Source organism: Zalophus californianus, chromosome 12 (assembly GCF_009762305.2).
Source record: "Zalophus californianus isolate mZalCal1 chromosome 12, mZalCal1.pri.v2, whole genome shotgun sequence".
NCBI classification, from domain to species: Eukaryota; Metazoa; Chordata; class Mammalia; order Carnivora; family Otariidae; genus Zalophus; species Zalophus californianus.
The window spans coordinates 88,430,074-88,458,061 of NC_045606.1; the positions used below are offsets into that span (position 1 = coordinate 88,430,074).

General features: G+C 52.7%; 2 protein-coding genes across 4 annotated transcripts in view; one reads left to right on the forward strand and one right to left on the reverse strand.

Annotated features, from left to right (window-relative positions):
- The first annotated feature begins 113 nt into the window (after window positions 1-113).
- On the forward strand, window positions 114-24,454 carry STRA8 (stimulated by retinoic acid 8). Its single transcript, XM_027574988.1, has 9 exons — window positions 114-160; window positions 6,923-7,151; window positions 10,919-10,994; window positions 11,584-11,668; window positions 13,464-13,655; window positions 14,506-14,791; window positions 19,334-19,407; window positions 21,106-21,217; window positions 24,320-24,454. Exons 2-9 carry the CDS (start codon window positions 6,960-6,962, stop codon window positions 24,392-24,394), a joined length of 1,092 nt encoding a protein of 363 aa, XP_027430789.1. The 5' UTR covers window positions 114-160; window positions 6,923-6,959; the 3' UTR covers window positions 24,395-24,454.
- Window positions 23,758-27,988, reverse strand: part of LOC113911992 (solute carrier family 23 member 1-like) — a 49,234-nt gene continuing 45,003 nt past the window's right edge. For all 3 annotated transcript variants that reach the window (XM_027574986.2, XM_027574985.2, XM_027574987.2), the window contains one exon: window positions 23,758-27,291. In XM_027574986.2, coding sequence (XP_027430787.1) covers window positions 27,035-27,291 — 257 coding nt within the window. In that variant the 3' untranslated portion in view covers window positions 23,758-27,034. The remainder of the gene's footprint in view (window positions 27,292-27,988) is intronic.

Genomic DNA, 27,988 nt, shown 5'->3' on the forward strand with positions numbered 1-27,988 from the left:
GGATGTTGCCGGGGAGAACTGCGATTGTATCAGAAGCCGAACAGAGCCACCAGGAGGTACCAGGGTTCATGAGCAGAGCCTTCCTCCTCACAGCTGTGGGGAAGGTTGGCTGACACAGACAGAGATCTCCATTTTCAAGAAAGAAATCAGGCGGCTGCAGGTAAGGAGTTCTCATAAAAACACTGCCCCGTCCCTGGACTGCGTTTCTTCTGGGTGCCGATCTGTCCCCCAGTGAGGCACATCCGGGGAGGCAGGTGTGTGTGGTGGTGGTTGAGGGGTGAGGTAGGGGGGTGATTCTATGAAAACCTGGGGCAGGTAGGTTTCTGACCTTCTCTGTGTCCTCTCGGTGCCAAGGTAAGGCTCTCTGGGACACAGCCTCTGCTCCCCAGGGCCCCAGCAGTGCTGCAGCAGGCTGGAGGTGGGAGGCCAGGAGCAGGGCCAGGGGAGAGAAACCAGGGAGTGGGGGAGAGGGGGAAAAGCAGCTCCTCAGGGGCCCTCAGAGACCCTGCATCCAAGGCTGTCCCAGAGCCAGAAGGGACAGGGCCTCCACCCAAGCGGAATTTGGATAGAGATGAACATTTTACATTTATGCTGAAAAGGAGGATAATTGGTTCTTACCAGGTGCTTTCTATGTGACAGTTTCTTTAGACATAACTACATAATGTAACGGACCACCAAAAGCCTTTTAAAGAGGAGTCTGCCACTCACCGGCTTGAATTTCAGAAGGGTCCTCTGAATGGCAGGTGCCCTACTGGCCTGGTTTAGGTAGGGCTCACTTACGGTCCTCACAGTCACTGCGAGGGCGCTCGTGGGTCGGAATCTCAATGCCCGTGTCCCCAAGCCCATGCTGCTGCTGCTGGGCACGTAACCTCTGTGTAACCCCTTGCCGCCGCGGCGAAGTAGTTCACCCCTCAGAGCGCAGCAAGGGGGCGCCTGGCCCGGCTAGTGCGCCTAGTACCTGGCTGAGGCCGTGGGTCACGGCCATCGGGAAATACTTACCGGGGCAGGGGATCTGGCGAAAAGAAGCCAAAAGACAAGAGTAGATCTCTGTTTGGGGAAAAGGAATTCCCCCTCCCAAACTGGAAGAATACCTGCTTCCTCTTGTCCCAAAGAGGGAGTCCTTTTTTCACTTCTTGCTATTTTAATCTGTCTCTTCTGTGCAACCCCTCTCAGGCGCCGTCCCCAGTTGCTTCTTCCCTTCTTTAAAACATCATTCCCCCGTCCCCCTCCCCTTTGCGCGCCTGTTTCCTTCCCACCTACGTGTCTGCATCTTTTCACTTGAGATGGGGAGCCCCTGGTTCTCTGGACCCTTTATTTAAGCTGTCTTCTGTAAGCCTCAAGATAACTCTAGAAGGTAGGTGTCATCGCCCCATGCGAGGGATGGGGAAACTGGGCTCCATGTCAGCCGAGTGGAACCAGTTAGGGGACATCCATTCAGTCCTCTGTGGGCACAAAGAGGCCGCGTGGGGCACCTGGGGTGGCAGAGGCAGTCCCCCCACCCCCTCTCCCCTCCCTGTCCCCCCTCAGCCTCCACTCGGAAAAAGGAGCCACCTGGCAAGGTGAGAAGGTCAGCTTCCCCTTCTTGCGTCTCGGGCGGCCAACTTGTTACTTTGTTTCTTGCACTGCCGGCACCCTCATTGGCGCGCCACCGAGCATCCCCATTGGCTGTGGGGGCCGGAGACACGCTCTGATTGGTCCGCGGCCCAGGGCCCAGGCGCTGGGTCTGTCTCCCAGCCGGGGCGGAGCCAGAGTCCCCAGGCTGGCTGGCGCTCGAGGCTCGGGACAACTGTCATGAATGTCAGGGCTTCGGGCGGCCTCCCGCATGTCCGGGGAGGGGGGACGTCGTGTGCCCGGGTGCCCGCCTCCCTCGCTCCCTCGGCGCGTGGGTATGGACTAAACGCCGCCGGTCCCGCGCCTGCGCATCTTCGGCCAGGTGCACTTGGCCATGTGGCTGTTCGCGTAGCTGTGATGGGTCCATGGCCGTGAATCCAAGCAGGGGAACATTTAGGTCTGGGGCCAGGCTCGCAGTGAGCATTTGTCTGTATCACCGTGACAAACCAGATCGTTCTGAGGATGATTCTGGATTTTTCTTTGACATGATCTGACAAGCTTAGGGAACCATAGGAAGCTGCCTATGGGCTGCAAAACATTATCCAGTGTATTGTGTCCGTTTGCCTAGGGTTTGCTGATGAGAACCACACTCAAATGTTTTGTGGAGTGATGCTTAAAAATGATGACAATTGCCCTGAGTCTCAGAGAGGGTGAGGTCGTATTTTTTAAAAATTTCGTCTAGGGACGTTTGGGTGGCTCAGTCGGTTAGGCGTCTGCCTTCGGCTCGGGTCATGATCCCGGGGTCCTGGGATCGAGTCCCCCATCTGGCTCCTTGCTCAGCGGGGAGCCTGCTTCTCCCTCTGCCTGCAGCTCTACCTGCTTGTGCTCTCTCTCTCTCTCTCGGACAAATAAGTAAAATCTTAAAAAAAAAATTAAAAATAAAAATAAAAATTTCGTCTAAGGAATTTTAAAAACATCAGCTCCAAATGGGTATTAAGTGGTGTTTTAATACCTAAGTATTTGGTAATGAAAGTATGCTTTGCTTTATAGATGAGAAATAAAAAAAAATAAGGCATGACAATATGAATTGTCACAGTGCCTTTCTAGAAGAATGCATGGATGAAGGTGTCTTCTGATTTTGTTAGACTGAAGAGTGTGCTTAGCACGCTGATCTGATGAACAGGTTTGAACACAGTAAAAAGCTTTTAAAAGGAAATATATATCAGAGCTATGGCCATTTTTGAAATGCCTAGTGTCTTTGACCCCAGTTTCCGGCAGAATGAATGGGGTTTGCACAGAAAAAGTGCCCGGTAAACATTTGTCCCTGGGGCTGCTGTGCCCAGAATTCCTTCAGATGCAGCTTCCCACACGGCTGTGGGCTCCATGCTCCACTTCTGTCAGGATATGAGCCGCCCATGCTGCGTACTCTTGCCCCAGATCGTCATAGAATCATGACAATGGTCTTAGAGAGGCAGAAGAGTTTCAACTATAATCTAGTGAAAGGCTTTCTCCCCTCCTTTCTACAGATAAAGACATTAAGACCTCAGGCTTCTTGGCTTATACAAAGTCACATGTCTGGCTAATGCAGAGCTGGAGTTACAACCCAGGTCTTGAGCCAATCCCTACTCCAGCCTGCCTTTCCCTACACCAGTTCATCCCACTGGCTGGGTACCATGTCCGTGTGCACCATCGTGCATCATCCCACCCACGGTGGGTCCTTAGGACTTAGCTTCCCTCCACCTACTGGCTCTGTACTGAGATCCCTAGATCCTCACACATTTCAGTTGCCCAGACTTTCAAACTCAGCCTCTGAACACGGCAAGTTTCCTGAGTCAGAATAGGGTATCCAGGGGCTCGCCCCAGGTAATCCCTCCCCACCTTTCTTATAGAACAACCGGCCAGCGTCCCCTTCAAAGCGTTAAGCTTCTCAAACGTGTGCCCCTCACTGTGAATCTGACCAAGAACTGAATTCAAGAGATCTAATGCTTAGGATCCAGAGAGGTCTTTGGGGTTTGGGGCAGACAAGCTGTTATTCCCTGCCCCCAGTGTCTTTTCTTAATCCTTTCTTGTAGTTACCCTGTTCTGACTCACCCTGGGAGGGACACTTTAGATGTACCCAGCTGGGTAACTGAATCCTGACCAAGGATCTTGCTAATTTGTTGGCAAAACAAGATTAAGTTTGAAACTGGTATGGCCGGGCCTGGGCGACTTCTTAGAGCAAATGGGGCCTACCCTAGGAATTGAAGGACAAGTTGACTCTCCATGGGTGGAGACGGGGTGGGGGACAGAGAGAGGGACAGTGTCCCAGGTGAGAGGGCAGGCCGTGGGCCACAGAATAGAGGGTGGTGGGCAGGAGAGCAAATGTTTCTGTTGTTGGTAGTGAGAGAAGGGAAAATGGGGGGTGGTGGTGGTATGCTCTTAAAATGCAGATTTCCAGGCCCCAGGGATGGAGTCTCAGACTATACTCTCTACACGGCTCTAATTCCTTACAGCACTGGAGGCAGTTTCCTTAACAGGCTTGGCACCTGCACAGGCCATTTAGGAGAAAAGGTTTGCTTTGGTTTTGTCCCGTTTTAAATAGAAGATCCCTTCCCAATCTCATTTTTAGAGTTAGTTCTCCCTCGCCTAGCAAAAGAGCCAACCTGAAGAAAATGGCGGGAGGAGGGTCCTGCCTCCCCTGCCCACGGAGTCTGTGACTTCTGTGGTCCTCATCCTGGGCGAACCACCCCTTGACACAGATCACAGGTGCCGACAGGACAGACCCACTCATATGATGGCAACAAAAAGCTCGGTCTGAAAAATACCTGCCTCAGTTCCTGTCAGGTCCACAGCGCAAGTGAACAAAGAGAGCCTGAGAAGAATGCCTTCTGGAGATCACAGCAGAGCATTCCTAGTGGAGAGAAGGTTGCGGCATTTAGGAGGAGGACATTTACAACTGCACAAGGTCTTATCAGGCTTAATATCTGCTTAATATCTCCCATGATCCCCATGGTGTGCCCCCCCCCCCCAGCTTCAAGAGGGAAAACATCTCAGACCCCTGACCCTGGGGTGCCTGCAGCAGACGGGGTGAGGCAGAGGCCCCAGCTCCGCCGGTGGGAGCATGCTCTGGGCCTGTCCTCACCCCCAGTGACAGGCAGTGAAGGCTGTCCCCAGGGGCAGAAGTAACGGGGGGTCTGTCCCCTGTGGAAGAGGCAGGATAAAGGCGGGCTGCGCCCTTATCCATGACTAAAACCACGTTCAGGAATTCGGGTGGGGCGTGTTTGGGTCGGAGCCTGGGAGGAAAGCCAAGTGAGCACTGGCACCTCAAGAACTCCAGATTCCCCACAAGCCCAGGGGCCTTTGGTATCAGTATTCTGAGACTATTAGAGAATTCTAGATCTTGGGAGAACTCTGGTATTTTTACCTCTGTTTGTTGACCTAAATTCCCTGGTATCCAGGCACATTCATTTCTCCTTAATTTAAGCAAATAAAGAAAACCCATGTTCTTAGGTTCAAAAGGTTCTCATTTTTCCCTAGGCAGTTCAAAACTTTCCTTGTTTCACTTTGCCTCCTATGAAAGATGTGTCAGTGTCCGCTGTAAGAGAGTTTTTAACGCAGCCCTCAGGCTGGATGGGGCTGTGCAGAGCCCGTGGCTGTCCTCCACGCGCTGATGGTGGCGTTCCTGGTAATAAATGTTCCAGGAGCTTCAGGGTCAGTGCAGGCCACCACAGTGGCACCCACTTACCATCTTCCTGCCATTGTTCGGAGAAACAAAGCAAGGGCAAATACACCCACTGGTGAAAAGTACATTGTTGGTAGGAGATTTGCTTTCTGCCCTAAATGGTGTTTATTTTATTTTATTTTATTTTATTTTATTTTATTTTATTTTATTTTATTTTATTTTATATTTTATTTATTTAGTTGACAGAGAGAGAGAGAGAGCACAAGCAGGGGGAACGGCAGGCAGAGGGAGAGGGAGAAGCAGCCCCCCCCCCCCCCCCGAGCAAGGAGCCCGACTCAGGGCTCGATCCCAGGACCCCGGGATCATGAGCTGAGCCAAAGGCAGACACTTAACCGATTGAGGCACCCAGGCGCCCCCCCCACCCCCCACCAAACGGTGTTCTAAAATCCCGCACTGCCTGATTGGCTTCACTATCTCTGTGGCAGAATTCTCCCCCCAGAACTTAGCAGGAAACGTTTCTCAAGCCTCCTCCCCGATACTCCCTCTGCGGAGGAGAATTCATTCCCAGCTGCCAGTGGGGTGCTGGAAGAGGGGTGTCGCTGTGCGTGCCCTCGTGGGGGCTCCAACCGTGAACATGTCAGCCTCACCTGGGGAGCAGGCTGTCCCTCAGATGCCTGCCCCAACCCCCCCGCAGAAGATTCAGATCCAGTGTTGTCGAGGTGGGGCCTGAGCATGTGTATTTTCCCCAGTGCCCCCAGGGGACCGGCATACACCAACATTGGCAGGCCCTTGGCTGAGGTCCTGCGTTGTCCCTGTGCAGCCGGACTGAGCTCAGGGCCGCGTGGACCCAGCGGAGGGCTCCCATTCTAATTCACTCAAAACCCCAGCACTGAGCACATCCTGGGGGTACAGAGGTGATGAAGATGCAGCCTCTCTGTTCAAAGAGCTGGCTGTCCTCTGAGTGGTGGGGTGAGCACCCGAAGGTGGGGTCCATGGCTCAGGTAAGAGACTTCGGTCCCTGTCTTCTATTAAACTGTTCTGTATCAGTCCCAGAATCACCTCTCCCAGGGAAGGGCTCCTGGTTTGTAAACTCAGATGTGACAAGAGACAACATAAGGATCATCTTCAGAACCCACTAGAAGCAGGACAAGGCAAGCCTGCTTCCACTTCTCTGTCATCATGTGACTTCTTGCTTTCACAGGTGGAAGAGTACATCTCTTCTTTTTGAGATATTATATATATATGATATTATATATGAAAAGGTTCATTAATCTAAGGACATGCCTTGATGGATCTCCTTTTGAATATATACCTGTGTAACCACTACCCAGATCAAAGAGGGGTGCATTCTCATGGTAGGAAAGCCCTCAAAGGGTGGGCCACATGCTCAGTTCTTCACAGACTGTGAGGAACGAGGTCTCAGGGCCTGGCTTGCTCTCCTGGGCCACAGCCAGTCAATTAAGTGTCTGGTGAGTACCCACAGTGTTCTGGAAACTTTCTGAAATAAAGCCCCAGTGCCCTTCAACTGTTGAGTGAAATAGGAGCGGTTTAGGAGTTCAGTTTAAATAAGAGATTTGGTGTCATCTATTTTGTGTATCTGTTATTGATTATATACATTGGTTTGGGACCTGTTACTTGGGAGTGGTACACCCTTTCTTTCTCCTTCAATCTGCCTCCCTCTTTCTTTAATACTGTACCTTCATTCTTTAGGGCCCCCAAAGGGCATAATATTACATTGCAGCTTAGCATGGCGACCTCCGGAGAAGGCAGTAACCCCGGTGGCAGAGCGACACCCTGGCCCCTGGCACAGCTGCAGGACCTTGAGCGGCGGGTGGCCCGCCGACGCCTGTCCCAGGCCCACCACCGAGCCACCCTGGCGGGGCTGTTCAGCAACCTCCGGAAAACGGTCTACTCCCATTCCGATCTCATAGCCTCCAAGGTATGGGGACCTGGGTGTGGGAGGAACAGTCTGCACACGTGAGGGACTGCGGGGCCCGAGGAGTGGGGACCGGCCTGGAGCTCCCACTCCCAGCGCCCCCACCTCGAGGGCTGCCGCCCGGGTGGGGCCAGGCATCTGCTGTGGGCATCTCCCGTGCACTGTTTGTGGCCGCACGTGGGTAAAGCGTGAGCTGGGCCTTCCCTACCGGTGGCAGACACAGCTGGCACCAGAAAGGAAATAACAGGGACCGGTCAGCCAGGGGCTCCTGTACCTAGCCCTCCAAGTGGACGGGGCTGAGCCTCTAGCAGCTGCTTCCGGACACTGCGTCTCCACTCCAAACACACATGCGCACGCGCGCGTGCACACACACACACACACACGTGCAACTTGGTATTGTGCACCAGCCAGGTCTTTTCCCTAGGCACCAGAGCTCTCCAGGTAAGCATTTATCTTTTCCTGCTCCTGATTTCGCCTCTCTCCTTATATGGCTTCTTCATTGCCTATTCGTGCCTCTGGCAGAGCACGGAGGAAGGTGCAGGTGGTTTGGGGTGATGCAGGAAGGCATGGAGCTCCTATTACTGGAGGAGCATTATAGGAGGTCTCCAGTAGGGGAGGGGGCCCTGAGAGTGTCCCGTTCCCCACCCTCTCCTACCAGAGGAGGGACTGGAGCCAGGACCAGGAGGAGGGCCTCCCTGCCCAGCTCCAGACCAGAGACCAGCCCGTGGCCCTGTGACTGTTTCCAGCCAGCGGGTTTTCCCTCCGCGGCTGGTGCTTTCAGTGAAGTGACACTTAAGGACAGGGACATTTGCTGGGCCTGGGCTCCCAGTCTCTTGCTGACGGAGCTAACACAGGATTCTCATCGAGGCCAGCCCGCAGAATCGCTCCTCGGCAGGCACTGAGCCAGGGCCTCTGTGAATGGGCCTTAATTGAGCGGCGCCCCCAAGCACCTTGGCGCAAGGTGCCAAGTAGGGCCGCGAGTGTTTTTTGCTGAAAGAATCCCGACAGAGATCCCACCTGCTCTTGTAGAAGGGTGTGGAAGGCGGGAGGTGTGGGGAGGGCTCTTCTTCCTCCCTCTGCTGAGCCAGGCTCAGGGGCTCAGGGCCAAGAGCCGGTCCAGCATCGGTCTGCGCCATGTCCCCTGGATGAACAGGAATAGGCTGCCTGTTCCCAGGGGTACGTGGGAAAACCCCAAAGTCCGTGTCCCTGGCCAGCGAAGGAGTGCACGCAGACTGGGGGGCGTCACCCGAGGAAGACCGTGTGTTCAGGGCCCCAAAGGAAGGAATGGAAGTAAATGTAGAGGAAAACTCACTTGCACCCCCTATAGTTTGTACCTCCCGACGTGGCGGCTGAGAGCCTGGTGGATTGGCCTCTGCCCACGGGAGACACGTTCCTGGCCAGGCTTCAGTCACCACTCTGTTCAACAGGGACGATAGTAGCGGCGTCCTCAGGGGCCTGTGGTGGTGTCTCACAAGGTGGTTGCGTGGAAAGGTATGGTGCGTCAGAGTGGTTTAAGTGTTAGCACCGCTTCCCAGCGTGTTCGCTCACTTAGCCCCTGCAGTTCCATTCAGATCGCCCCATTTTACGGATGAGGAAACAGAGGGGTCAGGAAGTCAAACCGTTTGCCTGGGAAACAGTGTGTGGTCAAGGAGTTCTCTCTGTTCTCCTCCTCTCTCTGTCCTGCTGGAGGGACCACCCTGAATTTTGCATTCATAATATCCGTGAAGGCAGGATCTGATCCACAGGAGTCAAGGTGTAAGCAGGTTCTGTAAGTTTCCTAGGGCTGTTATAACAAAATACCAGGCACTGGGCGGCTTGATACAACAGAAAATTATTGTGGTGGACGTCTGGAGGCTCCAAGTCCAAAATCAAGGTGTCCACAGGGCCATGCTCCCTCTGAAGCCTCTAGGTGAGAAATCCCCCTCCCCGCCCCCCCAGCTTCTGGCGTTTGCTGGCAATTCCTCGGTGTTCCTTGGCTTAGAGATGCCTCCCTCCGGTCACATGGCTGTCTTCTCCCTATGTCTTCACCTCATCCTCCCTCTGTGCGTGTTTGTCTCTGCATCTGAGTGTCCCCATTTAATAAGGACACCAGTCAGACTGGATTAGGGCCCACTCTAATGACCTCATTTTAGCGTGGTGACCTCTATGAAGGACCTATTTCCAAACAAGGTCACATTCACAGGTTCTGGGGGTTAGAATGTCAACATAATCTTTTTCAGGGAGATGTAATTCAGCCCAGAACTAAGGTCCTCATGAGCCTGCCAAAAACATTCCAGAAACAGAATTTCAGTGAATTGCACCTGGTTTCCATGGCTCTGTAGGTTGGCCCACAAAGACTGCAAGTGAGCATGGGGTGTTTCTGCTGAGCCAACACAGCGGCTCACTCTGGACCAGAGGCCAGGATGACCTCACCTCATCCCAATTAAGACCAAGCCTGACGTTCTGGAAACTGGCTGGCCCTGGCGTCCGAATAGGAAAAGGAGTCCTTGCTAGCCCAACAGTACAATTGTGAGCCCCGGGACTGGGGGCAGCAGATCATCTGGGACATCAGGCGGACCCTGCTCGACAAAGAGTGTTCGAGATCTTGCAGTCCACTGCATTCTCGGGTCACTGTCTTTTGGGCAGGCAGAGTGCGGTGATTCTCGCTCCCCTCAAGCCTCCTTGGCGTGCACCAGACAGAGTCAGTGGGATGTTGGAAGGGCGCCGGGGCTGTCCACCCTTGGCTGCTGCTTTGACATCGTCTACCTCTGCCCGCCCTGGGCTCTGGCCACACCTGGCTTCGACAGTTCCCTGGGGCGGCCCCCATCCCCCGCCTCTCTGTCCCTGCCCCTGCCCCGAGTTCTGCCTTTGAGACGGTGCTCAGCGTGGCCCGCTCACTCGGCTGCCTTGCTCTGAGTCTTCCTGATGCCTCCAGCTGGAATCAGCCCCTCCTCCCATGTGTTTCCACGGCCCTTCGCTTCTACTCCCTTCAGTGCTTACTGAGTTCTAGCTTGTGTTATGAGTAGGGGTTTCCCTGCTCGTCTTGTCTTTCCTGCTGGAAAGCCGGGGCTGTCTTATTTGCTCCGTGTGCCCGGGGCTTCACACACAGCTTGTGCCTGATGAACGTATGTAACTCCGGACAGGTATGGGTGGTCAGCATGATAAACAACAGTTAGCGTTTCCTGTGTTTGAATAATCAGTGCAGTTACCATTTGACTTTAGGAACATTACATACGGGAGAGGGAGGGAGGGAGAAACGCTTGCGATTTAGTCCTGCAGCAACAGGACATTCAGAGTTCACGTGGACAGAGCATTTGAGCAGCTTTTGGATCAACCAGAGTGTCTGCATTTAGCAAATAAAAACTACCGTTAGCACAGCACATTTGGTATTAGCCAGCCAGTTGCTCATTGTGACAACCGAGCAGAAGTTAGCCCTAGATCTTGGTGCCAGCCTGGGGCTGCTCTTCACTCACTGTTCATTCTACCTTCAAGGAGCATATATACTTGGTTTGCCCTTTTGAAGCCCCAGTAGTTTGCTGAACACGGCCTGTTTCTAAATAGTTGAGTATTTCTGTGAGAACCATTTCCAGAGTACAAATTAAACTTCATGCCTTCTGCGCATCAGAACAAACTCCATCCCCTTCCCCCCTTTATGTCGACAATGTCGAGGAATGTGACTTTGCCTCTGAGGGAGCATGGCTTCAGACCGGGGAATGGACTCCTGTGTCCACAAAACCACAGTGTGTGCAGTGGAAGGCGGGCTTTTCTGCATTGTCTGTCTCTGTCCTCAGTGGCAGGTTTTGAATAAGGCGAAGAACCACATTCAGGAGCTGGAACAAACCTTGGATAATCTGCTGAAGCTGAAAGGTTAGGACACCCCCCCCCCAATCTGCCACCCCATCTCCTTCCCACGGAAAGACTGTTTGGTTTTTCCATCGAAAACAGAGAGATTGGGCTAAGCCAAGTGAACAAATATGTATTGCATGCCTACCGTGTGCCAGGCACTGCACTTGGGCCAGGGGTACAAGGAGATTCATGCTCCTACACTCGGCGAGCTTACAGACTGGCAGGACAGACAGACCTCATCAGGTACCTGATCCTATCTTGAGAGACCTGAGAGGATGCAGACCAGTGCTTATCAGGCTCAAAAGCAAAGGCAAAGCGTGGCTCCCTTTCTTGGCACTCAAGTTGGGAGCGGTGGCTGCCTGGGAATGTGGGTTTCATAAGCCGGTGGAAACTAAACTCTAAAAAGGGATAAATGTCTTGATTGAAAAGGGCCGGGTCAAGAAGCTCGTCACATCTAAAAGGAGAGGGGAAACTGGACCCTTGAGTCCGTAACACTGACTCTGGGCGGGCGCAGGGACCACTCAGGGTCCGCCTGGATTGGAAGGGCAAGAGAGACTCGACAGAAGCCAGACTTCCCCCTTTGTGACCCTTGCCTTCGCCTCCCCAACAGAGTCCTTCAACCTGGACGATGGGAATGCAAACAGCTTAGAGGAGGTCAAGGCAGAATATGCCAGGAAGTACTCTGGAAATCCCAGGTAAGACCCCAAGCACCACCTCACAATCAGCAAGGAGGGACAGTCTCATCCCTAAGCGATTAGCGGCTCACCCCAACCCCAGTCATCGCATAAGCCATCCTTTCCTTACCAATGTAAGATAACACGCTTCATCCCATACTAAAATCCCATCACTACTTCTATCGTGTGCCCGCATGAGAATGGCTAAATTTCTTTTAAAATCATAATGATTAGGATTTTTCACTAGCACTATTTTAAGCCTGCAGCAATTAAAAAGTGTGGCACCAGCTCAGGAACAGATATTTTATAATTATATGTTAATTAATTAAATTATGAGCGAAATGGAGTGCCTTTGTTCAAGAGCACTTGTATTTCCCTTCCTGGGAATTTCTTGTGACTATTTTTTTGCCCATTTTCCTATTGGGTTGGTGGTCTTTTTCTTACATAGTTATAGAAGCCCTCTACGTATACCAAGAAATTAGCTCTCTTTTAGGACATGACTTGCAAATAATTATGCCTTGGTCATTTGTTTTATTATTTTGCTTTTGATCTTTTTGTTTTTGTTTTTGTTGTTTTGGCCATGCAAAAAATGAAATCTGCTGATCTGTCCTCATGACTTAGGTTTGGGAGAATGCACAGAAAAGCTTCCTCTGCTCTGAAATTTAAAAAAAAAAAAAATTAAAATAATCCTCTTATGTTTTCTTCTGGTGCACTTGTATTTTAACTCAACATCATATCTCCTTGGGGATCATTCCTATCAGGATGAAGAGATTCTGGGTACAAATCCTGGTTTTCCAAATTGTGTCATGTTGTTCCACTCTCTCTCTCTTTTTAAAGATTTATTTATTTGAGAGAGAGAGCATGTGCGGGAGGGACAGAGGAAGAGAGAGAGAGAGAATCTGAAGCAGACTCTGCACATGGAGTGACACAGGGCTCGAACTCACGACACCGAGATCACGATATGAGCCAAAATCAAGAGTCAGGCACTTAACTGACTGCACCACCAAGGCGCCCCTGTTCTACTCTGTTAAAACTGCCTTTTGAAGAGAATTTAAAAATTTTGATGGAAGTCTAACTTAACTACTTTTTCTTTTTCAAACTGAGCTTTTGGTTTAAACCTAAGTATTTCATGTTTTGGGCTGCTATTGTAAGTGGTACATTTTTTAAATTTCTATTTCCAGTTGTTCATCACTGATATATGGAAATATTATTGGTTCTTCTTTATTGACTTTGTATCCTGCAACCTTGCTAAACACCCTTCTTAGTTCTAGTCATATATTTGTGTGTGACTTCTTCCTTTCCAATCTGTTTATCTTTTATTTCTTTTGTTCACCTTGTCGGACTGGCTAGGATCTCAAGTGCAATTTTGGGTAGAAGTGGTAAGACTGAACATTCTTGTCTTGATCCTGACCTAGGCCGAGAGACATCCAGTCTTTCACTGTCAAATATGATGTTAGCTGTAGGGTTTTTTGTAGATGCCCTTTATCAGGTTGAGGAGGTTTCCTTCTCTTCCTAGTTTGCTGAGAGTTTTTGTCAGGAATGGATATTGCATTTTGCCAAGTGCTTTTCTGTGTCTGTTGAGGTGATCATATGGTTTTTCTTCTTTAGTCTGTTGCTATGTTGAGTTCCACTGATGTTCAAAGTTTGAACCAGCCATCTTGCATTCCTAGAATAAACCCCACTTGGTCACACACACACACACACACATACGCGCGCGCGCCCCAACACTAACATTGCCTTCCGAATCTCAGTGCCAATGTTCACGAGGATTCAAGAGTTCAAGTTTGTGGTTGTCTTGTTTCTGTTTTCTCACTAGCCTGGTCTCAAATAAGGTTCTTCAGAAAATCTCTGCCACCTGGTGCCCAATCGAGGCAGTCCGGAAGGACGCTGAAGGGGAGGAAGAGGAGGAAGACCAAGAAGAGGAGGAAGAGGAGGAAGAGGAAGAGAAAAAAGTGGAGCTCTTACACTCCCCAGTCACCTTGTTGCCAGACCTCATGGAATTTGAACGGTGTGAACAGCTGGGAGGGTGGCTTCATGCATAGCCTGTGGAGAAGGGGACAGAGGCTCTGTCTGTGACATGCGGCATCCTCAGTGCACCCTCAGACCAGGCCCCGAATCAAGGAAGCTCCAGAATTTCCATATTGGCGGGATTTGGGATGGGGTTGGCAGTGGGGCTAGAGAAATAATCTTGAAGCTACATTGCACAGCACATACACTGGGCTTCCTTAGACCAGGTATTTATTTGGAGTTGACTTTGTGGGGGCTGTCAATGGGGATTACGAGGACCAAACACCCCCCCCGCCCCCCCCACACACACCCTACCTGTATTACTGGTCTCATAGTAAGAAACACGGTGAGTGACTGGTTCAGACTCCTACTGCCACTCACGGTCCCTCCACAGACTCAAGACCCATGGCGGCCACGTTGGCCTCTGGAGGTATTGGCCCCATAGAAGGAGGCTCGTTCCACAGCTGAGCCTGAATTTCAGGCCCTGAATTAAAACAAGCATCGTATCATGTCTGCCCATTCACAGGGCTTGGAATTTTAAGCAGTTTTCCCACGGGCTGAGAGCTGAGCAGGCCACACTCCCTAGTTCTCTCTTCTGTCAGGCAGAGAGCTCCATGGGGACTCTGGGGAAGGACCCGGACACTAGATCTATGTCACCCATGACACCACTGCTCTCCAAGTGTCAGGGGCATGCAGACTAGGAAAGTGAAGCCCCTGGTAAACCGCAGAGCTGTGGCAAGGCTCAGGCGCTGTGGACCACACCCCGCCAACGGAAGCCTGAGGAGACGGCTTAGGGAGGGAACTTCGGCCACTGGCTTCAGGTCTGGGAGATGATGCTCTTTCTGTTCCAGGTATCTCAACTTTTACAAGCAGGCGATGGACCTTCTGATTGGGAACGGGATTGTCTCCTCACAGGAGGTGACGCTCCCCATTGTCTCTGCCGCCATCTCCCACCTATGGCAGAACCTCTCTGAGGAGAGGAAGACCAGTCTCCTGCAGGCCTGGGCACAGAGGCACTGCGGCCTCCAGGGCCTTGCCGGTGCCTGCCAGGAGCCGGTCTGTGCCGATGGCAGCCTGAAGGACAGCGGGGTTGACAGCCAAGGAGCCAGCTGCTCGCTCGTCTCCACCCCGGAGGAGGTGAGCAGACCCTCTCTGGGTCAGGTGGAGGGGCGCACAGGAAAGACTCTGTCACCTTTGGCCTGGAGGCACCAGGGATCCACTTGGGGTCATTTACCACATTTGAGGTAATGGTTAGATTCTGACTCCCATGGTGGGTTTCTGATTCATCTGATGGAAGCTCTACAACCACAGATTGGCATTTCTTTTTCTCCCGCTTCTGGACCTTTCCATGGGGATTACCAAAGAGAACGCTTAGAAGGCTGGGATTATTTTGACTGCAAGTTACTTGCTCATTAAACTATGCAGAAATGTACTTCTCACAGCCAAGGACGGTCCCAAGGTCAGGAGGGCGTTCCGCTAGTCTCAGTGACGTCACCGTGGACTTGGTTCTTCCCCTCTCCCTGCTCTGCCTCATCGTAAAGCTGGCTTCTCACCCTGTCTACCCTCCCTCCCTTCCCTATCCCGTGTGACTGGGGAATGGCAGCTGGGAGCAACCGAGCTGTCATCCCTCCTCCTCTACATCGGGTTAGAGAGAGAAAGATTCCTGGGGCTCGTTTTTAAGGGTCAAGGAAGAACTTTTCCAGAAATTTCTGCCATACTTCTCCTGCCCTCTCATTGGCCAGAATTGGCCAGATGACTGAGCCAATGACCGACATCACTGAGATAGTATTATGTGGGGACCAGTCAGGCCCAGTCCCCCAGAGGAAGTCAGTCCCCACCCCAAAGAGCACTGCTGCCCTTCAGTGATGAGAGAGGAATGCATGTGGAGAGGCAACTGCATCTTCACTGTAAATGCCCCTCTCAGAGTTCATGCTGTCGGAAGCTGTGGTCAGCAATGCAGTGTGTCTGGTGGCGTGATTGGTCCCTCAGTGCTGAGATCGGAGTGGGCCCTTCAGCTGCACTTCCAGAATTAGAACGGCCTCCGGAGCCTGCGGCTACCACACGGGCCGCATCTGACCTGCTTCTCCAGCCTGGGGCAGGCAGTTCCTTGCTCTCCGCGCCCATCCTGTGCTCTGCAGGACGTTTAGCATCCATGACCTCCACCAGGTGAATGCCACCGCTCCACTTTGCCCTGACTTTTCAAACGCCCCCTCGCAGGTGGTCTATTTCAGGAGATGTCCTGTGACTCTCTGGGGAACCTTAGAGCCAGACAGCTTCCTAGTGCCTATGACCCCGGGGAACAGCCCTGGAATGCCCCATCCTTCCAGAAGCTTCCCAGCCCTCAGGGCCCCAGGCCTGGAGAACAACAGAATGTCGGTCACCCAGTCCAGTGCTGCCAGTTGACAGATGAGGCCTAACGAGTAGGGTGACTTGTCCAGGAGGCCCAGCTCCTGGATCCCCTTCATCACAGAATTTCTCAAATCTTTCTGCCCTTTGGTCACGTGTTTATGGTCAACCTTCACAATATCCCCTCATCCTTTTCAAGTAGACCTTGGTAAAGAGGCAGGTACCTAATACCTCGGACCCACTGAATCAGAATTCCTGAGGGGTTAGGGGTGGCTCCGAACTTGCTTTTTTTTTTTAAGATTTTATTTATTTGAGAGAAAGAATGAGAACAAGTGGGGGAGGGGCAGAGGGAGAAGCAAACTCCCCACTGAGCAAGGAGCCCGATGAGGGGCTAGATCCCAGGACCCTGGGATCATGACCTGAGCCAAAGGAAGACGCTTAATTGACTGAGCCACCCACACACCCCTGAACCTGCATCTTTAGCAAGCATCCCGGGTGAGTGGTGCACCAGGGCATTACAGGAAGGAACTCCCTGTGCAGAAAAGCAACAATCAGCTCCGCCCATAACTGCTCCTCTCCCCCAACAGTCACTCCATGGACTTTGGCTTCTCATCTGTTTGTCCACTAATGTTTGGTCCACCAGGAGAGGACGTGAGTTCTCCTCCATAATGGTTCAAGCAGGGCCAGGAAACCAATAGCTGAGGACCTCGTACCCACGGCACGTGTCAGCCGGCCTGGATGTCCTTGTGGCCCCGAAGTGCCTGGCCCTGGAGGCTCACCCAAAGAAAGCAAAAGGAAAACATCTGCCAAATGTGCGGGCAAGTCTGTCCAACTGTAACCTGACTGTATGTGTATGTGCGCATTCGCAGCACAAACCTTTCCTCAAGAAAGAGCAGACCCAAGCCAGAATCTCATGTCCCCAAATCATGGAAGCAGCTTCTCTTACCTTTTTCAGAAAGGACAAAGGGCTCACATTCTCCTGCTGTTGAGGGAAGGTGGCAGCAGAGTCCCTCGGCTATGCCTAGACCAGGGCTCTGCTGCACCGCCGTCCCCAGGTTTGGGCCAACCCAGGGCTGGGTGACAAGGTAGGCAGGACAGACAACAGTTCTGCCCAGGGCAGGGACAGAGACACAGCTACTTCTACTCTGGCTTCTAGATCAGTTGCAGTGGAACCTCTATAGCTCCTGGTCCATCTGGAGAGGTTCTGCTGCAGAACGATTGTGTTTGGGGCCGGCCTCTGCCTGCAGGGTCAGGTGTGCTGGGAGGCTGTGAGAAGCATGGCCCTGTAAGTGTGCTGGGTGCTCCAGAGTGGCCATGGAGCCTGGCAGTGCCCCTCCCAGGCTAGTGGCAAGAGGGCTATGCACAGGTGAGGACAGTGTGTGGCCCAGAACTTCAGTGGGCTGATTGGCCAAAGGCAGGAATTTAGGGCCCCGGACCCAGCCTCAGACCTGCTAGGGAAGAACACACAGTGGATGGATGGGCTTCTGGGCTAGTCCTTTCCGTGGCCTCTTTTCAGATCCTCTTCGAGATGAGCGAAGGGATATTAAAAAAAAAAAAAAAAAAAAAAAGGAAACCGGGGCGCCTGGGTGGCTCAGTTGTTAAGCGTCTGCCTTCGGCTCAGGTCATGGTCCCAGGGTCCTGGGATCGAGCCCCGCATCGGGCTCCCTGCTTGGCGGGAAGCCTGCTTCTCGTTCCCCCACTCCCCCTGCTTGTGTTCCCTCTCTCGCTGTTGTCTCTCCCTGTCAAATAAATAAATAAAATCTTAAAAAAAAAAAAAAAAAGAAAGAAACCATAAAATGTCCAGAAGATCAGAAGAGGGGCCGGCCACATGGCCAGAGTCCCGGGGATTCGGTTCAGGGGAGGCAAATTGTAAGAAGACAAGAAGGGCAGACGTGAGGCCTCCAGAGAAAGAGCAGTATGACCCAGGTAAGGGGACAGGAGAGACCCTGCAGAACCTGCCAGAACCCCCAACTCAGGGCCAGAGAGCTCCCTCCTCTTCTCAGTGTGGCTGTGCTTATAAATGGGGTGTCAGACGCAGTAAGGCATGCCCAATGAAAATTTTAATATAAGAACATCCCATGCAATATTTGGGCCATTCTTATGCTAAAAAATGATTCATTCTTTACCTAAAAACTCAAATTTAACTAAGCATCCTGCATCTTTATTTGCTAAATCTTGCATTCCTAACGGTACCTCACATTCCTGTGGAATATTTAATAGTCTTCAAGAATTAAAGAAAAGCAGGACTGAAAACCATCCAAGTAACAAGATTGCAAAAGTGGAAATATAGGATATAATATGCCTGAGGAAATGACCAGAGGGAAATAGGTCAGTATGTCAGCCGTGGACCTCTCTGGCTGGGATTGTTTCTCAGGGATTTTATCTGTTTCTGTTTTCCAAAATTTCCACAATAAACATGCATATGTCTCTTTTATAAAGCAGGTAATAGTCAATAATAGCTAACAAACTGGAGGCATCATTATGCGCTGGGTGTTTCACATACCTCATCTATTTAATTCCTGCAACGTCCCTATGGGTAGGCACAGTTGTGATTCCCTTTCTATAGGAGGATTCCAGAAACAAGGTCACTTGCCCAAGGTCATGCAGCTGAGTGAGTGGCAGGACTGGGAGTTGGCTCTCCTGCAGCCTAACCCCAAAACTACCCCCGTCCTATCCTGCTGCCTGGCATGAAACTGCTAGTTTGCGGATCCTGGGCACGAATAGCCTCCGCTCCTTGGGAGGTGTAGATGAGCTCTCTTCTGGTGTACATGGAAGCCTGGCTCTGGCTGTTGTATCTCATGCCTGAGCTCCCACCTTCTAGAAAAAGATTTAGGGGCCCCTGGGCGGCTCAGTCGGTTAAGCAACCCACTCTAGATTTTGGCTTAGGTCATGATCTCACGGTGATGAGATGGAGCCCTTCGTTGGGCTCCTCGCTGGGCATGGAGCCTGCTTGGGATTCTCTCTCTCTCTCCCCTGAGGCCTCCTCCCCCGCCCCCCACCCCCACCCCCATCCCCGGCTCTGCTCTTGCTTGCACTCTCTCTAAAAAAGAGAGAGAGAGAGAGAGAGGACCACATTCCCTGGTGTTTCCCCATCCCTTGTAATCCCTTGTAACCACCTCTGGGGGGGTGGTTTGTTCTGGGCGGACAAGAGCTTACTAGGCACTGCCTGAGAAGGTCACCAGGCAGACACCCTGACGTTGGGCCCCAGCTTTCACCCACCTTTTGGGAATGAGGGTTCAAGAGAGAGCCTTCCTACTCCTGTCTGCCAGCTGCCCAGGGCAAGCGTCGGACTGTAGTTTGCTCTGACGCACCATGTTCTGTGCCTTCCTTCAGATACTCTTTGAAGATGCCTTCGATGTGGCCAGTTTCCTGGACAAAAGTGAGGCTCCCAGTACATCCAGCTCTAGGTGAGGAAGGGGGTATGACATAGTGAGTGTGTGTGTGCCCCTGCTGGGATGTTTAGGAGCCGCTCCCTTGCAGCCCCGCAGAGGGGTGCATAATTCCGTGGAAGTTCTTAGAGATCCACTTTTGTCTGTGGTTCAAAGTGGGCTGGTCCCAGGATTGTGCCACTGCTCTAGGGAGGACACGGTCTGGGGCTTCTTCTGCATAGAGAACTGTCCCATCCTGGCCCAGGACGGAGACGTGGCAGGTTATGGGCTGCAGGTTGTCCACGCTGCACCGTCTTCCCAGAGTGAGGGGGCCATGGGCGGGTTGCAACAGCATCTGGTCTGAGAGGTGGGCGGGGGCTCGGGGGCATCGAGAACCTGGGCTAACACGTCCCCGGGCCTGTGCCCTGGGCTGAGGGGGTCTGAGCCGTGCAGGGAAGACGCTGCTTTGCACGGGGCTGCTGGGGACGGATGTGGAAAGAAGGGAGGAGGGGGTAGCTGACCCCGTGAAGTGAGATGACACAAAGCAGGATCTGGGGAGATGGCAAGACAAGCAGCCTGACAAAATCTGTGGCACGGGGCCATTTTCGCAAAGAGAGCTAGTTTCGGACTGAGATTTTCCCTTGCTACTTTGAAAAGCTGTGGTCTTAGAGCCTACAGGCTCAGGCCGTTAAGAAGGCTAAAAAGAAAGCCTGAACATTTCGTTTTCCTGCTTTGGGAGCGAGGGGACATTCCTTTCCTCATATTCCAATGACTTTCCCCACTCTCCCCCGAGGTGACCCCTGGGCACCTTGTCACCTGGGGGAGTCACCAGACATCAACCTGTCTCTCCCCCGGCGGCCTGCTCCACCCAGCCTCAACAGACTCGTCCAAACACTCCAAAGCGATTTTAGCCTTTGGGGACTCCAGCTCGGGTCAGCCGCGTGTGGAGGCTGGTTTTGCTGAAATGGGCTGGAGGCGGACTTTCCTATTTCTGAGCCAGGCTCGGGCTGTGAGGAGAAGTTTGGTAAGAAGTTGCCAGAGCGTACTTGCCAAGCAGGACCTGGAACTCCTTACCCTGCTGATGGAACACGAAAACAACCTATTAGAAAATGTCCTCTGCCATCGCTGGAGAAGGCAGGGATCGCTGCCAGAGGGTTCCCATGCGGCTTGTGGGACCTGCTTCTGAGAGGACGTGAGGTCAACACGCAGGCTCTCCGGGCACCACTTGAGGCTCCTGACGTCATGGGGCTGCTCCCCTGGTCCCAGGAAGGCCGGAGGGAAGGCGTCTGCCACACAGGCCGCCTCCCTGCACCGGGGTCTGTCCCCCTGTGGAGGGGGGCTTCTTGGGGGGACTGAGCTCAAGCATGGCGGGTGCCCCCTGAGCCCCCCGGGCAGCCACAGGGCACTAGGACCGTGGGGCGCGGCTCTCTGAGGGATACTTGGAAGGAGAGAGGCCGTTTTGCTCCTTCTTCCAGAGGCCACAGCTCAGAACACTAAATTAGGGCGGGGGAACCAGTCGCCCTAGGGTCTCCCTTTTCCCGTCGGTTCCACACGTGACACGGAAGCTGAGGCAACACAAACCTTCCAAAGGGCCTCCAGCCTGTCTGTGAGTGAATTCAGTGGGGTGTTTACAAGTGCCTGGGTTCGCACTGTAACCCAGGTATTTTAGGGGGTGCAAGCAGAGGCCAAAGAGGAGGATTCTAAATAGTTGCTGTGTCTTCCCCTTTCTGTTGTCAGTTCGGTGTTCACCGGTGGCAACCCAGAATATCCAGAGGAGAAGTTTCAGCTTTATATGCAGATCATCGATTTTTTTAAAGGCCTTTGCTGTGTTAACCCTCAGTTAAAACAGGTAGGACGGAGCGGAGTGCAAGGAGACCCCCGCTCGCCTCCCTTAGGATGGTGGGAAGGACTCTTGAGCCCCCCCCCCGCAGCGGGACCTCACTCACATCACACCACAGGGGGGCGCTGGAGGCCCATGTCCCTTCATTCTCTTGGCCTGCTCCATGGATGGTGGGCATCAGCCTGATACATGCTGGGGGATGGAAGACGTCCAGGGAAAGAGAGAGAAGGGACACACAGATGGTCTCCAGGGCAGGCCTGAGACGGGGAGCCCCTTGAAGTGGCAACCAGATCCCAGGGGCCTGACTCCTTGCAGACATTTGTAAATGTTGTGTGACTCCTTTCCGAGAGGCTGAGCTGTTCTGCCGCCTTCTGAGACGCTGGGCTAATATTTGCCGTCAGCGTTTGAAGGGTATTAATTTCTGCTTCCCAAAAGCTGGCTGTGTCTTGATTAGAAAGGACATTCCAAAAACTTCCAGGAGGAAAGGGGAGTTATGCCTGAGCCACCAAGGGGACAGGCCCTTTCAGATTCATAGCCAAGGATTTTCTCTACTAATTCAGCAAAGATACAACTGTTTCTTTAAAAAGGTAAGCAATAGTAATGACAACGTTTGTCTAAAAATAATTGGGGCAGCTTTCCAACAGGCCAAGGTATAATTTGGCCCTCTCCCCACGAATCCTTCATTTCCCTCTGCCAGGATCACTTTGAATCTCCACTTGGAGCCCAGGGCCCCCTCTCTGGCTGCTCTCTGGCTGCTCTGCGCCTCCCATCAACGCTTGACCCTCTGGTTCTTACCACTGTGTCCCTCTTTCTCTCAGACACAGGGAAGTCAGTCCACTTCCTCGAGGCCTGGGGAACAGATTAACAGGATGGTCTTTGCTTTCCCTGCTTCCTTTCCCCGCATATGGTAGAAAAGAAAGCTCGGGCAGGATTGGAGTATCCATACAAAGCAGAGATGCTTGAACTTGAATCGTCTTGGGAACTAACTGGAAATGCAGATTCTTGATGCCCCAGCACCCAAGATTCTCATTCAGTGTTTGGAGGTGGGGCCCCAAGAATCTGTATTTTGAACGAGCTGTCCATTTGGCTGTCCAGGTTGGCTCCGGCGCAAGAGGCCTCCGGCCTGCGCTGCTCTAAAGAGGAAAATCTCAATCTCTTTCCCACCCCTCTGCCCCCCGCTCCTTCCCGTGAACTTCATGAGGTCGTTGGATGAAACTTTAATTAGCACCTGTAACAAATTACCGCAAACCTCGTGGCTTAAAACAACAAAAATTGCTTCCCTCACAGTTCTGGAGGCTAAAGGCCAAACGCTGCCTCTGAAGGCTCGAGGGAAGGTCTTTCCTTCCCTCTTCCTAGCTCCAGGTGGTTCCTGGCAGTCCTCCGCATGCTTTGGCTCACTGCTGAATCCCTCTAACCAAGGCCCCCTGTCTTCACAAGGCCTTCTGTGTGTCTCTCTAGCCCTCTCATCTTCTTATAAAGACACCGGTCATTTGGATGAAGGGCCCACCCTAAGTCCAGGTGGACCTCATCTCGTAGTCCTTAGCTAATTACACTTGCAAAGACCCTATTTCCAACGAAGGTTCCAGGTGGTCATGAAGTGGGGTAGGAAGGGTACTATTCAACATACCTCAGCACCCAACACCAGCACGTACCTCTCACAGTCTGTTGCTTTCCCAAATCTGCAGCCTAAAAAGGCCTCAGACACCATTTTCAGGGGCGTGGGGAACTGGACCATTGTGAACAACATTTAAGCACTTGGTGCAACAGAGACTCAGGTGTGGTCCCTCCCGGGACCCTTGGCCTCCTGGTGCCCCCTGCGCTCCACTCAACCTTTTCTCAAGCTTTGCTCTGGTCTTCACCCTGAATCAGGGGCCCGTGTGATTTTCCCAGAGACCACCTGGTCCCCTCTCAGATACGGTGGCCCCCCACGCGCCCCCCGCCTCCATCAGTAGAGCACAGTGAGTGGGGACGTTGCCCAGAGCTGGAGAGGCTTTGTCTGCAGAGTCTGCTCCCAACCTGGCTGTCACCCTGGGGACCGGGTCTCACGTTCATGGGATGGTTGACTGGGTTTGGGGACGCTTCCCAGGGCCCAGGGGAACTAGCCCAAGACAAACTACCATTTTTCTGCCAAGGTGGGGAAAGACAGGAAGAACCAAACCCAGGAACACACTGTTAGGGGAAGAGGTAATGGGGGGTCAGAGAAGTCAGCGGGGGGTCATTATAAAGGGAATAAAATAACCTAGTGCTGCTTCTTAAGCAATTAGCTAATAATTAACCCACGTACATAGTTTAAAACTTGAAAGTTACCAAAAGATATACAAAGAAAACTTAGTCTCTCTCCTACCAGTGTCCCTCACTTACGCCCCATTCCCTTCCCCAAAGGCCATTACCATTACTGGTTTCTTGAACAGCCATCCAGAGATAATCTACAGATATTTATATATTCTTTCCAACACGAATGAGAGCCTACACTACACATTATGTTGTAGTTGTTCTTTTTTTTTTTTTTTAAGATTTTACTTAGAGAGCACGAGCAGGAGAGGGAGAATCTCAGGCAGATTCCCCACTGAGCACAGAGTCCCCAGGGGGGGTGGGGGCTCGGTCCCACAACCCTGAGATCACGACCTGAGTCAAAACCACGAGTTGGACACAACCGACTGAGCCACGCACTTGCCCCCTCTTTTCTTTTTAAATAGTATATCGCACAGAGAATGACCTCATTCCTGTTATTTCAAACAATGTCCTGGTATTCCCTTGGTGGGCACACCGTGGTGTAATTCACCATCCTCCGTGGATGGGCATTTGGATAAAGCTTTGAGAGGTCTCCCCTCTGTCTTCTGAGATCCTGCAAATGCCCGGGATGGAAAAGAAGTCAGTTCTGTTGTGTCCAGGAAAACCCTTTCTGAAGATCATAGAGTGTGATCTATGAGTTGCATGAAATGGAAATGGGCCCACCCACCCCGTAGCCCTTACTTCCTGGCCGGAAGCTGGAGAAGAAGATACAGCAAGAGTTCGGGTGGACTCTGAGGAAGTTGCTGGGGGTTGTCCCACCTGCTTGGGGCCTGGATTCCTTAAATACACTTTGATCCTCTTGCACCCTGTGTTTTGCAGGATGCAGACCTCCCCACTGACGATGAGATGATAACGCTGAGGTGCATGGAGACCTTCGATGATGAAGATCTGTGATACGGAAGGGCTGGGACGGGAGGGGATGAATGAGGTGGGCAGTTTCCAAGCACTAATGCCAGCAGCCAAGGCTGTACCTGCCTCCCCCTTCCGGGACATTTCCGAGGGGCTGTCCCAGAGCATTTTGATGGTTTGAGTTTCTGATTATTATAAAGTCTTTAAAAGTAGTGTGGCCCTGTGTCAGTCTTTCAGGGTCGTTTGGTATAAGTGGCTGGCCTGCTGTGAGGTACACACCTGCCCCTCCTGTGTTCCTATTCAGGGGTCCTGGGTGCAGCCTGCCTGAAGCCCAGGCCATGGGCCTTTCGAGAAAGGACGGGCAGGATCTGTCCCCAGAGGTGCCATGACACTAGGTACTTTCAGCACACCTTGGGTTCAGGGCAGAGTTCTGGTGGGTTCTAGAGAGTTCTGGAGGCCACTCACTCATCCTGCATGCTCTGGGAGCCCAGGAACGGTGCAGACCACGCCTGTGGCTATAGGAGCTATAGGACATCAGGGTAGAACCAGCTTCATCTGCTTCTTCTGGCAATAGGGACTCCTAAGTGGAGATCAAGCCAGATTCCACTGTGTTCTGAGTGCTTTCTGGTGAGGCTCCTGGGCGTGCACATTGGATGTGATGGCAGATTCTATGTGGCCGCGTGACCAGGCCACGGCACCCAGATATTTGGGCACACAATCTTCTTGATGTTTCTATGATGGTGTTTTGAGATGAGATAAACATTTAAACCAGCAGACTTTGAGTAAATATGGAGTAATTACCCTCCATAATATGGGTCAGCCTCATCCCACCAAGACTGACCTCCCATGAGGAGGCGGGAAGTGCCTTCAGACGCGAACAGCAACACTCCCCAGTCTGTCAGCCTACCCTGCCCATTGCGGACAGTCCAGCTTCCACAACCATGCAAGCCCATTCCGTAACATCTCTTTCCCTATGTACGTGTGTGCGCACACGGATATAGCGTGTGGGCGTGTGTGTGTGTGTGTGTGTGTGTGTGCACGCGTGCCCACACATCCTACATCCTAGTGGCTCTGTTTCTCTGGAGAACCCCGACTAACCCACCAGGTGTGCAGAGAACGGGTTCCTTGGCCTTTTACAGTTTCACATCATCATTACAGTGGCCCCCCTCCCCGGAAGGCCTCCCAAATCCTTCGGCTGTTCCATCTCCTGGGAAGAAACCGACGTGCAGGTTAGGTGTTAGGACCTAAGCGCAGTCCTGCCTGTTCTCAGCCCCAGGGCTCACACCTCACCTCACGTCCTGTCACCAGCCCACCCCCAGGGACTCCCATGGCAGATATGCAAGGACTGTAGCTTTTCATAAACAACCCAGAGGAGGGGCAGGCCGGGCCTTTATCCTCGGGGTTGCCCACACGTGTGCTGGGAAGGAAGGAAAGGGGAGCACGCGTGGCCCCAGCACCCAGGCACTCAGTGCTCACGACCACCCCCAGCCAGTCCCCCGAGTCAAGAACAGGCCAGCATGTGGGAAAGGAAAAGTTTTTACAGAGGTGCCTGCACACAGCAGGTCCTCAAGGAACGAGTGACGGCTCTAACCAGCCCCCACGCACTCCCGTTCAGTCCTCATTCCTGGAGCATTATGGGCCAGTGGGGTCCTGGTCAGCATGGACCTCAGGGGAATGCTGTTCTTTCTCCCCACGGCCATGTGCTAGGAACCTTCCCGCCTCCACTCAGCCCCAACGGCCCTCTGCTCCCCTCTGCTCACTGGATATGGTGCAGCCCAGGATGGATGTGTTGCTTTAAAATCCCCTCCAATGGGGCTTGCCCTCCCGTTCTCCCGACCTAGGCCTCTTCCCACATTGGTCAGGTATCTTCCTGTGTCTTGACTAACGATATCTTCCCATATTAGCCAGTGCTGTATCCGTCAGAGGAACAGCCCCAAGAGGATAGGTGTGGGTATGGGAACGGGTGTAGGTATAGGTTTAAGTATTAACAGTGGAGACTGCAAATCTGAAATTTGCAGGGCAGACCAACCAGCTGGAAACTCAGGCAGGAGTTCATGAGGCGGTCTGGCAATAAGGAAACAAGGAGGCCATTAAGTGGAGTGAGTTCCAATCCCTTGGCAGCCTATGTGAGCAAGCCAAAGCGTAAGCCAGAGTCCGTGCACTTGATTCCAAGAACGTGTGATTAAAGAACAATCCATCACAAACCGCCCGAGCCGGCCGCGGGCCGGAGCACCAGGAGCTCAGAGCAGGCGCTGGGGGGGCAGAGGGTGCTCCTCACCTCTTCCGAAGAGCCAGCCCTGAGGGGCAGGTGCACGGAGGGGAGGACAAGAGGAGCTCGCCTTTCAGCAAACAGCCCCGTCTCCGTCCCCTGCCACACCCCAGGCCTCTTCCTCCCAACACATCAAATTATGGCTGAGAACATATGGACTGAGAGAGTCTCTGTGCGGACACTGGGTTACACTGGCTTACGCTGGAGATAGGAGACTGGTTTTCGCTGGAGTGCAGTGGAAGGCTGTGGTGTTTAAGTCACTGTGTCAAAGCACCTTTGTCATGGTCTTAATCGAATATGAATTTGGCTGTGACCGCTGCAGGGTGCCCACCCATCTTTGCACGGGGAGATGAGCTCATGGGGTGGGCAGGGGGCTGGTGAAGAGCGCTCTGGGGCAGGCGTGAGGACAGTTCTTCTCATAACTTGGTTTCCGTGGCACCCTTTGGGGGCTCTCCTGAGGGATCCTGGAAGAGGCAGGCGAGCAGGTTCATTCCACGCTCACCTTTCCCAGCTTCCAGCCTGGGCCAGAAGGGGAGGTACTGGGTGCAGGTGGATGTGCAGGACTTGGTGCCAATCCCGCAGGGGAGGCGGTACACCTCCAAGGCCTTCGTAGTCTCCTCAGACTCCTCCTGGATTTGATTCCACACCAGGAGGCCTCTCTCCTCCAGGCTTCCTAATGGGAGACAGCAAGCAGTCAGCACTGGGTGCTGACCAGAGCACCAGCTGGGCTGGCGGGGGGGCCTCTGGCGCCCCCTGCAGGCACTCGTGGGGTCTCCTCTCCATGCCCTCCAACTGCCAACAGCACCTCCTCCTTCTCTGCCCCTTCGGAGTCACAGCTCAGGGGCGCTCCAGGGCATTCCCTGAGCTCCCACTGCGGGACAGTACAATCTTCTCTGAACACCATCCTTTCCTCACCTTCAAGGGGCAGGTCTTTCCACGCTTTGTTTCTAGAATGCAGATGCACTTTAAACTTGGAGAGAACAAATGTGGAAAATAGAGTACCATGAAGCAGGTGCTATCCTAAAGGTCCTCTCAAGAGGCCGTGGGAGGTTCAAGAAGGGAGCACTGAAAGCCATCCATGAGCGTGGCCCTGCAGTCCTCACTGCGATATCCTCAGCACCCAGAGACTCGGTTTGCTCCTCACCACATGTATTACCCTCTATTCTCATTGTCTGTTCTCTTGTCTTTCTCCCCTGTTAGCCTGTGGGTTTCTGGAAGGTGGAAGGCATGTCTTTCTGCTCTTTGGATTCTCAGTACATAGCACTTGGAACACAGCAAGTGTTCAATGGGTTTTTATGGAAAGAAAGAGAAAGGAAGGAAGGAAGAAAGGAAGGAAGGAAGGAAGAAAGACAGAAAGAGAGAAAAAGAGA